This window comes from Uloborus diversus, chromosome 10 (genome assembly GCF_026930045.1).
Source record: "Uloborus diversus isolate 005 chromosome 10, Udiv.v.3.1, whole genome shotgun sequence".
NCBI lineage: Eukaryota > Metazoa > Arthropoda > Arachnida > Araneae > Uloboridae > Uloborus > Uloborus diversus.
In genome coordinates this window covers 123,778,325-123,790,485 of record NC_072740.1, presented here as the reverse complement: position 1 = coordinate 123,790,485, position 12,161 = coordinate 123,778,325, and the positions used below count along the sequence as shown (strand labels likewise).

General features: G+C 32.4%; 1 protein-coding gene across 1 annotated transcript in view; it reads right to left on the bottom strand.

Annotated features, from left to right (window-relative positions):
- Positions 1-12,161, bottom strand: part of LOC129231165 (ER degradation-enhancing alpha-mannosidase-like protein 2) — a 38,734-nt gene that overhangs the window by 15,974 nt on the left and 10,599 nt on the right. The window contains exons 3-4 of the mRNA XM_054865413.1: positions 8,888-9,013; positions 3,577-3,788 (exon numbers count right to left, since the gene is read on the bottom strand). Of these exons, the coding sequence (XP_054721388.1) occupies positions 3,577-3,788; positions 8,888-9,013 (338 nt within the window). The remainder of the gene's footprint in view (positions 1-3,576; positions 3,789-8,887; positions 9,014-12,161) is intronic.

Sequence of the window (12,161 nt, the reverse complement as noted above, 5' to 3'; positions counted from 1 at the left end):
TGTTTAGTACTTGACTTATTTTGAAGAGATTAGAAAAATTGAGGTTTACAGTTAATGTGATGAAATGTATGTTTGCCAAAATCAATCCAAAATATTTGGGATACATGTTTGGATCAGGTAGACATGAGCCAAATCCAGAAAAACTAGGCTGACAAGAAGCTACCAACCCCCAAAATGAAGACACAACTTAGAAGTGTGTTAGGAGTTTCCAATTATTACATGAAATACATAGATAATTATTCAAAATTAGTATATCATTTGACAGAGCTCAAGAAGAAAGGAGTGCAGGAGCGGATGTGTTACGAAAGTTCTTTCCAAAGCCCTGAAGAATGTGTTATGTAACACATTTAAGCTGTTAATGTCTGAGTTGGAGCAGCCATAAGTCATTTAATAGGATGCCTCTGCATATGGGATTGGAGCCTGTTTATCACAACATTATGACGAAGGAGCTCTATGTCCCATGAGTTTTGCAAGCCAGAAGTTGAATGCGGCACAGCAAGCATGGCCAACTATAGAGTGGGAGGCCTATGGCGTCAGTTGGAGCCTTTGGAAGTTCAAAACCTGGAGTTTTGGAGCAAATATAGAGCTTATTATGGATCGTGACCCTCTGACATACATTACCAAAAGAGTTCCTCAATCGGCCAAACTCCAACGCTGGGCATCAGGACTTCAGAGGTACAATATTTCAATTGATCACTGCCCAGAGGTAAAACTTAGAAATGCAGATGCCCTGTCACGGTTAGCTGTGGACTGATGGATAACTTGAACAATACTTTGTGTGATGATTTCTTACTGTGTCATATAAAATTTTGAAACTACAAACTTAAACCTCTTTATAGTATTTTTTACAGGTACGGAAATAGACATTAGGTACTTAGACTGAAGAAAAAAGAGTAGTATTTTGTAAATTTATGCCAATAAGGTAACTTATTGCATGTCATATAGAAAACAGGCTAGCATTTTTTAAAAGTAAATTTTAGGGTTTATTAAAATTTTACACGTGTGTTTATTGAAAGGGAGGATTATTGACAGTGTATTTTTTTTTGCCAAACAACTTTTTTTTCAGATTGCAAGTTCCGACTGCAGGAGTAATTGCAATCTTGGGGATGGCACCCTCAACAGTGACATTTCTCGACTCTTTGCTCCTGGTTGCACAGGTTACTCTAGTGGGGAGGAGTAAAAGGATGTTTTAGATAAGGGGAACCGCTGAGGTTCAATAGAGAGCAGCAGTGTTGTGTGCTGGCTCTGACCTTATCTGTGGGGTGAGCTTATATGAGGCAGTGAGAAGCAAAGGGATGGAAGTGGTAAAATTAAAAAAATAGAGATAACTAATACACATGGCAGGTAAACCTCTCCTCTGTCTAGAGGCAAGAGATGGTACTAGCAGCCCTGGTAGTTGCTGCTATACAGCATGATTTAAAAAAGAATTTCAATGAAAGCCTACCTAGGAGCTAATCTTTAAACAAGTTTTATTCAAAACTTGAACATATCCACTTGCATCCCTTTGCTTCTCGCTGCCTGATATGTGGTTGAACTTATATTGAGGTCTGACTGTATACATTTTTTTTCTTTGCTATTGAAAACAAAATGCAAATACAATGTATGAAGCGTAAAAAAAACGCTACAAAAGTTTTCACAATTTGAAAAAACTTACGCCATGCACACACATTATAATGTTAAACCCTTATTAGGTACTATATTTCACCTCAAATTATTGCCTATCAGTGTAAAGTGGTGAAAGTAACAAAACCCTGCATTTCATATCACACTAATGTCAAACTTTTTGTGTTTGAATTATTTTTCAATAGAGATTATTTCCCTTAATTTTATTTAGTTGATCTAGGGTCCATATAAAATGTTATATTTCATATTTTTTCACAAATTTTCTTTCTACCTTCAAACTTTCAATACCTTCACTCTGCACCTTATTTTGACCATTTTTGGAACTGGAAGTATGCATCTAGGCCCAATAGTTGGAAAAGTACAGGTCTTGCAGGTTAAACGGAGACACCCTTTATATACATATATACAATATTTACTTACTTCATTTTTAATTTGCAAGAAACAAGAATGGCTTTATTGGTTTATAGTCACATTTTTGCAACAGCATGTTTTCAAAGCTGAGTATATTATTTTGTTCAAAATAGTGGTAGACTTAGACGGGTACAGGAGCTATACTCAAGAGTAGATAAAATGGGAAGGAAGCAAAGTTGAAGTAAACATATTGACATTAATTTTTATTTTCACTCTTGATCATGTTCATAAGAATATTATCAATGTAAAATAAATTTGAAGTAAAGAAAACGTTGACTCAGAAAACTCATTATAAATCAGGGATTGCAAATGTTTACTGAAAACTTATTAGTATCATGGATATTATTAATTTTTTAATCCTTTTTTTTTTGCATATCTCTAAAAATCATTTATTAATGTCTGTATTTTCAGAGACTGATTTCTACTTGAATAATGATGGTGCTTCTTTTTTAAAGATTAAGCTTCATGCAAGATAATTTTTTTAATTCATATTTTTTTATTTATTTAATATTTTTCTGTAATTGTTTATTTATTTTCATTTTTTTTTTTTTTTGACTATTCATAAGAGGCAATAAAATATTTAAAAAAAAATTTTTATCAAGAAAGATCACTTTTTTTTCAGCTCAAAATTTTCAAGACTACATATCGTCGCCTCAGAGTAACACTAAGATATCTAATCCAAGGAATAACACTAAGATAACCTACTGTTGCTCTGAGGCGAGGATATGTTTGTTTGAACAGATTCTTGTGCTTAATTTTAGTATTTAAGAATTTCTTGATGTGTTATCTACAGAGCAAGCGAATGAAAGTATGGCATTTGTTGAATTCCTTCGAGTAAGCCTATAACCTCTAAAAATCGTGATCTTTCGATTGGGGAATACCTTCATCGATTCTTCAATGGGTGGTAAAGGGGAAATAGAATCATTTTGGCGCACCAACCCCTTTAAGGCAAAGGCACCCATTTTTCCATGAGAAGTGAAGGGGTATATTTGGATCACTTTTTTAATGATTATAAATACAAATGGCACCAGAACTTACAAATCATGTTAACACTGCTTGGGGAAGAATTTAACCCAGAATATATTCTCAACAGCCCAGCCATCATAAAAAGATTATAGGCAATTGACAAATTTTCATTTCAGGGAATTCTCAAAATGACAAAGTTGTGGATTTTGCAAAGGTAGTGATTTTGGCACATGGATCCATTTGACTTTCAATGGATGTGACACCTACCAACCAATCAAAATTCAATTTAAAAAAGCATTAGTTTGTAAGTTTCTGATTGATATTCTGAATATTTAAACTATTTATCATATGTTTAAAGAACTTTTGGTTACCTGAAAAGAGAATAATATATGCTTGTATACAAAATTACAACAATTTTCAGTTTGAATTCAATGCCAATTTTATCATAACAGACAATAAAAGTATCTTGGAGCTCTTGAGTTAGAAGAGCAATTATTAGCTAAAACATTTGAAAGAAAGAATTAAATTCCCAGTAAAACTTGCAAAATTTTTAATTAAATATAAAATTATACAAACCAAGCCTAATGATGACCTATGTTTCCACAGAGCATTTAAGGCCTTCACAGCAACTTTTTCAAAAATCGGATCGCCAGTGAGATGGCTTAAGGTACCAAACTCAATAATAAAGGTTGAAACACCAGCAGTGCAAGTTATTGGTGTTTCTCCAGCAGGAACACCATATTTTAAGTTAACTGTTCCATAGGGCATTCCAGTCTTAGTATTGAATGCTGCATTGAAAGAAAAAAAAGCATATTAATGAATGAGATAAGTAATACATTTTTAATTTAAAAACAACTGAAAGATGTCATGGGATGACATTACTTGACTTAAATGACATATGTTATGCAAACTTTGAAAAACTAAAATTATATTTCTACAAACATTACCATGATCCTTTCTCAAACTCATTTCATTTTCTTTCATTTTCCTTCTTTCAATTCTATTTTAAGTGGTAAGGGACTTTAGCTTGAAGAATTATACTTCATCCCATTACTTACAAGCAAAAGTGCTTTCTCAGAAAATATAAATGAGTGGGATGTTTTTTCCCCTGTTACTTTCATAATATTTTCTACAGATTTGATTTTTTTATTTTCATTTTCAAATTTTTAGGATAAACTTATTGCATATTTACCAACATGGGAAAAACTCTAAAACTTGAAAAAAAATCCGTTATAAATAATAATAAAATAACAAAGGAAATCCATTTATCCCATTCAGCCTCACTAATGGGGTTGAATGGTTAGTAGGAAGAAAAAAATGAATGAGTAGAATAGAGCACTATTTTTAAGTAAAAAATATTGAGGAACACTTTTTTTTTAAATTTATATGCTGAATACTCGCATTAGATTACACTCCGGGGTTCCCCATTCCTTCTACTTTATGTGGTTTGAGCAGTTGGATGAGGCCCTGGGCTGTTTTTGATCCAGAACAGGAGTTAAGCAACCCTTGAACCTACAGAGAAATTGATTTGGAATGGGAACTTGGAGGACTTTGTAACTAAAAACATCTTTAACCTGCCTCACGCACTGTTAATGAACACAAAGTATTTTCAACCGGCTGGCATCGAACACGGAACTCTCCAGTTTTATGCAAAACTTGAGTGAAATGCTTAAGATAAAACTTACAACTGTAATCTTTAAGGCACACTTAAAATACAGAGATAAACTTTTCCCACCTTAGCATCCTTTAACGATTGCAATGTCATTTACAGCAGTACAATTCAAGGTACAATCAGCAATATTACGAGGAAATTCAACTCTTAATTCTTCATACTATGCCAACAAACCTTGAGCTACAAATACTTTGCATGATTCCCTGAACTAGCATTCATAGGAAACCAATACCCAACTAATTATTCTCCTTAGTTATAAGGACTCATATATGCAATGGGAACTATATGTAGAATAAGAATGAATATCAGTTGCTCTAAAATGCGTGTTGCTTAACTTATTTATGTACTTAAGCAAGAATGAGTTCAACTAATGACATTAACATTCACTTTGGACTTATATTTAATTTGGGTTTTATCAAAATGACTGAAATTAAACAAGAAAATTTTAACATCCCCACGAATAGAAAGGAAAAAATAGTATCTCACTCATAACTATGTCATGTGTCCCATTCCACCCCAACAATATGTTTAAAATGTAACAGTACACTTACAAATGACAGTCCTAAAACTAAATCAAAATACCTCTAGAAGTGAGTAAAGGAATATTCAAATTATATATAACACTCTGAAAATTACTAAATATTTTTTAATTTAATAACTGATTTAATTTACTGTACATGCAGATTGTTGCTAACTCTGCTCTTACATGAATCATTAAAAAGTATTTTCAAATTATATTTACAGAAAATAGTAGCAGTTTATTCAACTGTGTGCCTCATTAATTACTTTTTTAACACAGAAGATTTTAATGACATGTGAGTACAAATGGGGCATTTGCAAGAAAAATAGTGCAAAATGTGACTGACACTGGAATTTGGCTTTTCAATTTAATTAATTTCTGCCAATTAATCATACTTTCTAATGATTCTCCATTCAATGGTGCATAATTAAGTTTTAATGATTCATCCACTAGTAATTAATGAAGGAGTTAAAAAATATTTTGACCTTTTTTAAAACAGAGTGGACTAAGCCATTAAACAAAATGTTCAAATTATAAAAAACAGTTACCAGGGCCGTGTACAGGGGGAGGGGTACTTTAGGTTCAACCGCCCGCCCCCCCCCCAAAAAAAATCAGTTTGACATTTAAATGCTTGTTTATATTTAAAAAATTACAAAAAATATTGTTCCAAAACTCAAACGTCTTTCATGTGTATTTCATGTTTCATAATAGATAACCCGACGACTTGAACATTAGCACAAATAGCGCAAAGCTCCGCATTAAAGTTTTTAAACCCTCCCCGAATTTTTTTTCTGGTTATAGCCCTGGCAGTTACAATTATGGAAAAAGCATAAAATGAGATGATGATTCTAAATATTATTCTGCCTTCAATTTCAAGAAAAAAACTTTTATTCCTCACTATTACAAATGTAATGGAGTGGACATTCAACCAGGGGAGTTCAAATTAGCTACCAGAAAAAAAGAATTGGACTCAGGTTTTTGTTGGCTGTAGAATTTAAAGTGACTAACTAAGCACGGAAATTATACTACTTAGTCTCAAAATATAGCCAGATTCCATATAATTCAGTATTTTACTATCCAAAAGAAGTGGACAATATTAAACAATAAAAAATGTTGGGACATCAAAAAAATTAATTTTTCTGGTAGTTTTTTTCCCTCAAGTTGTATAGCAACTTAATTTTTATGTGAATAACTGATAATTTATATTGTTTTGCATTTCAGCAAAATCTTAACTCAAATTTTAACTACCAATGATTTGAAGCTGAGACATGCATTATTCTAATTCTTGATAGAGAAGACATTTTTGAAGCCTTTATAAATTACTTATATATAAACAATTGACATTTTATTATACACAATTAAATGGAGATTCAATAGAAAAAACATGATTAATTCATAGTTATTAATAAACTTGAATTAAATTTGTTTTTTTAAGACTGGCATGATTTGTACCATTTTTGCAAGAATGTTCCAAATACAATATGTTTTTAAAAAACGGGATAAAACGGTTTTAAAAAACAAAAATTAAAATGAGCCATATTGCTTTCTCTTAAAATTTTTAATGTGATTAACTGACTTAATAGCTATAGTCACTTGAAAAATTTAGGTCCAGAATCACAACTACAGAAAAGAAATTCATTGCACAAAAATATAGACAGTAACGTACATAAATATTTGAAACTATAAAGAACTAATATTAATGTTCATAAAATTATATTTCAAACTTTTATATGGATGGAACAGATTTTTTAAAGTCACTGTTAAAACAATTCATCAGTAGAAAGTGAACTATTTATAGTTATCTCCTCTAAAAAAAATTTTTTTCTACATCATTTAACTTTGAAGAGATAACTTAAAAAGCATCACACAAAAAGTGTTTTCTACAAAACGCATTAAATTACAAAAAATAGCTAATTAAAATACTAAGCAGTTATATTAAATTTTACTGCTTAGTAAAGTGAGTTGCAAAGGTTATGTAAAAGCCCATTAGGGCAGAGCACAATTTTTTTTTCCCAATTTTGTTTTTGACTTGGTGTAGAAAAGTTGGGTACTGGTGGGTATGTTATGAATGCAGTTTCAGAAAAAAAAAATCTTCCACCAAGATCACCAAATTTCCCTGATTTAGAAACTAATGATAACTTCCTCTATTTGCCTCCACTTGAAAAATCATTGTAGGGGAACATGAGGCAAAGTGAAATAGAGGGGCAAAGTGAAAAGGTGAAATATTTTCTTTGCTATTTAGCTCTACCTATCTCATATTATTTTAACTACGTAGTACCATAGGTTGTCTATTTCAGTCATGAAAAAAATACTGCCCAAGATTGAAGCATTTGGTGGTATGCAATTTTTAAAAAATGATACTCTTGTTACAATTTTTGTTGTAAGTCACAAATTATTTTTATTACTATAAAATGATAAAGTCATTGTTATAAACATTTTAACTAATAATTGAGACCTCCTAATATTCAATACAGCATTAATTTAATTAATATTTAGCTTATTTGTATTTTAAATAAATTGTACAATTAGTCAAGTACATTTAGGGCAAAGTGAAATAGGTTGTTTCATTTATAAGCTCAATCATTAAATATAAATCACTAATGTTTTCATTTATTAATTAATTCATTTACATTCCTTAAGACTCAAATTTACTTCCAAAAATAAAAAATACTGTTTTGATGCAAGTTTTATTATAAAATAGAATGTTTTTTCTTTACGTGCCGTTATTTTCAAAACCAATTTCCGATTTGTGTGTTTTGAAAAAAATCAGTCATCTTAACCATTTTACTTTGCCCCACATTCCCCTCCCTATATTCACGAAATTAAAATATTAATACGTTTTCAGTTATTATTAAAAACACAAAAAAGAGAAAAATATTGCTTTTTTTCTGAGTAATTTAAATGTTGTTCACCTATATTGTGGAACTTAGGTCTTTTGTACCTAGTCTTCGGTTGATCCATTAATCGAAAGTTGGAATAGAAAACAATATAATAAAAATCAGTTATTGATAAAACTTACGTCTGAAATATGTAAGATTAATAAACAGCTTTGATTAGTTTTTGAAATACTTAACAAAATCCCAAAATTTTACTATTCATGCACACAACATCTACTAAACACATCTACTGAATCCACTTATATCTGAACTAGCCAGAAAAATGCAGTCTACACAGCAGCTGCCATTTCTTCACTCCACATTTGATTACCTGCTCAAGGTCTCTACCACCTTTCAAATAAACCCACGCTACACGAAATGTTGAAAAGATGTTTGTCTAAGGTATAACTAAAAAAAATATGATTCCATTCAAAATATTATGCTCTCATATTCATTTTTTATATTTATTGTTTAAACAATGAAAATATTAATTGCACAGTATAATATTGGTAGAAGTTGCAATTTAGAGTATAAAAAACATAACCCTGTAGGTTATTTATAAATCCATTCACCCTGGGAGAGATCCAAGGACAAAACCCCCGGCACTGCACTAGTAGTAGTAAGTTTGTGGGAATTTGGAACTGCTTACCGAAAAAGGCTGTTATGAGTAAGGGGGTAAAACTTTAAGAGGGCCATTGAGCTTCACTGAGGACTAATAAACTGACTAGGATCAGCCTAGCTGGGCCCAGAGTCTGTTGCTGGTTGCAACATTTGTATTTGTAATATTAAACTGCATTATATAGTTAATTTTTACACAACCTGGCAAAAGACGTCTAGCAACTTTCTCAGCCAGATTCAATAAAGGCCCTGAACACGGCCATCCAGGATCAACATCTAAGCCTGCCTGTCTTGACAATAGATGAGCAGATAGTAAGCCTCCAACAACTAAATTAAAAAATAAACATTCATCTAATAAAAATTTATAAAAACTTATCTAGTGTACAAGATATGAATTGTAGTAAAATATTAGATAATATGTAGAACCAAAAAAATAACATCCAATAGATATGAAAGACTGCTAGAATAAGAATATTTTCAACCATGATCATAAGAGAAAATGAATTTATAATGAGTTAGGCACCCAAAATCTTCTAAATCTCAGAAATCACTTCTAACAAAATTAAAATTTATAGGTTGCAATTGTAAAGAAAATATTGCAAAAATTAATTTCTGTGCAAAATGCAAACCTACATATTGCTATGTTGTAACTAAATACAGCATGGAACATCAATTTCAGAATCCCCAAATACAGAAAATCTGAAACATGGACATTTTTTACCTATTTTTTGCAGAAAAAAAATCAGAACACTAAGAAAGACTTGTGCTAGAAAAACGAAATTTGGCAGAGGTGTTTATACATCTGAAAGATGACATTGATTCAAATTTCACGCTTCACACATAAGTGTGGCATTGCTAGTACCACTCAGATCTTGCAAATTAGGGCAAGTTAAATGCATGCTGTAAAGTTTGTAAGCATTATTTTTCTGTGAAATTTTACGTATTGAGTTGATGTAAGCCAAAAATAGTGCCTTTAAAGGAGACGAAGAAGCCATTATCAACAGCTTACCAAGCTTGATTGAGGTTGTGTAATAGGGCTACAAGACGGTGGATTTTCTTTCTGCAATATTGCATAAAGACTAGGCCGGAATGTATCCACTGCACATGCTTGTTAAGAGCAGTTGTCCAGAGATGGTACTGCCTCAAGAAGATCAGGTTCGGGGCGGCCACTTGGCACTATATACCCATGGGGCCCATATGCAAAATTTTAGGGTGGGGGGGGGGCTAAGATATTTTCCCCATGGGAACCAATTTCAGTACAGATTAGAATTATTAAAATTTGACATTTTTGATAACCTATTCATTAATGGCTGGAGAAGAAACGTTTTTACATTTTTGCAAAGAAAAAAAGTACTAAAAGCAAGGAAGTTCTAACTTCTAGAGGGGACATGAGCCCCTACTCGCCCCCCCCCCCCCATTTGGGCATCCATGCTTGGCACGACTGAGATGGAAGACCTCCATATTCGGAGTAGGGCTGTGGCAGTCTCCGGTTGAAATTCAAACTGCAGTTCGTACCACAGTTACACAACAAATAGTCAAAAATCAGTTACTTCACAGACAACTGCGAGCGAGGCAGCCTGTAGCTGGTACTCCACTGACGCCAAGACATTGTTGGCCTAGCGCGCCTTATTTAGAAATAATAAGCTTCAGAACAAGTTTAACTCAACACTTACCTAATTATTATACGTGCAAGTATCAGTTAAAATGTATTAAATTGGTGTCAATGACTAATCATAGTTTGGGTAGAATTTTTTCGATGTTTCTCAAATGCTTTGCAACGCTTATCGTTGGAAACAGGTGCTTTCACGTGTGGTTGCCAATTGATTAAGTAATGTTTCATGTGATAGAGGATTGCATCATGATTCTTTGTGATAGATTGGTACATGCTTGTGACTCATTGGATAGCTGCTATGCTGGCATGTCTCAAGTGTTGATTTAGCATTGGCCTGCTAATTAGGTGAATTGGATATTTAAGGAAAGGTTTTGGCGCTGGAACTTCACTTCTGAGATTATTCTCTGAATTTGTTCCACCTAGTTGGTGTCTTGAACACTTTTGCTTTTCAGCAATGCGTTTCATCATATTACGTAGCTCTTAAATGTTTAACAAGTCTCCCTACTATCATGCTCTAGTTCACATTGGACTTAATTGGTTTTACCAATCAAACTTATAGCCAGATAAAATTTGGTTTATTTTCAAGAAGTCTCAGCTTAAAGTTTGTTTTACGACAATTGATTTCATCATGCATTTCTACTCATATTTAAAATAAGCAAACTTGTGAAGAATGAGCAACTCTCTTGCTCAGACACTGCCATTTGTGAAGGCATTCATGTAAGGCCAGAGTTTATTGGAAGATGGAGTGGAGATCTGTTGTGTTTTCTGATGTGACCAGATTCTGCCTCGGTGTCGGTAATGGCCGTGTGCTGGTTAAAAGATGCACCTGCAACCAAACTGTCTGCGACCCAGACTCACTGGACCTATACCGGGAGTTGTGGACTAAGAAACAATTTCCTATGACAGCAGGAGCATTGTTGTGGTTATTTCAAACACATTGATTACACATTTTTACGTCAGTCTGAAAAACGCTTTTAAATTAATCTTACTGCAGAACATGAGATTCATTATATGGGTCATTCTCACGAAAAGGCGACTTTTACCGTCCCTTAGTAATAAATAATAAAAACTTCAGTATATTCCTTAATATTTTTTCATGTGTTTTAGTTAAGTTTTGAACTAATTAATTTTATGCATGACAATTAAATAAATTTAATATTTCAGTTTTATTTTTTAATAAATGTTGCTTTAAAATCCCCTCCGTGGACGACGTCCCTAAGTCTGTGAGACAAAGCAATTTGTAATTGGTCTCAAACTGTTTAAATTGGTTTTAAATATCTTTGATTGTATTAACTAGCTAAGAGTTCTAAGATGTTTTAAAAATAAAATTTTTAAAAAAATAAATTGTATTTATAAAGAAAGTGACTCATAAACTTTGTCCCTAAGATTGAAGTCTCTCTCCGTGGACACTTAAAATAACTTAATAAATACATAATCAAGGGCAGCAAAAGTCAAGTCCATATAAGGTAAATGGTAGGATACTTATCCATTTTGTTTTCTAGTGATCAACTTTAGTTCTCTTGTACACGTGTTGGATTGTTGTGTCTACATCTGGTTTGGCAGAGTTCTTAGTGTATTCTCTGTGGTCATCATACAAAAGGTAAAATAAAACTGTTTTGTATTTGAAACATCATTTTTAGATAGCAAAAGTAGTATATTTGATAAAAAGAAGCATTCCATTTTTTTAACTTTAAAATCAAAACTATGAAAAATTCTAAAGCTTACTTTTGTCTCCTCCGTGGACTTCCCCTCCGTGGACGTGGCATGTCCACGCAGGAGATGACGTGGTCCACGGAAGGGACAAAGCCTTAGAAAAAATCATAATAAATTTCAGTTTGCTAAACAAAATATAGGGCAATTTTG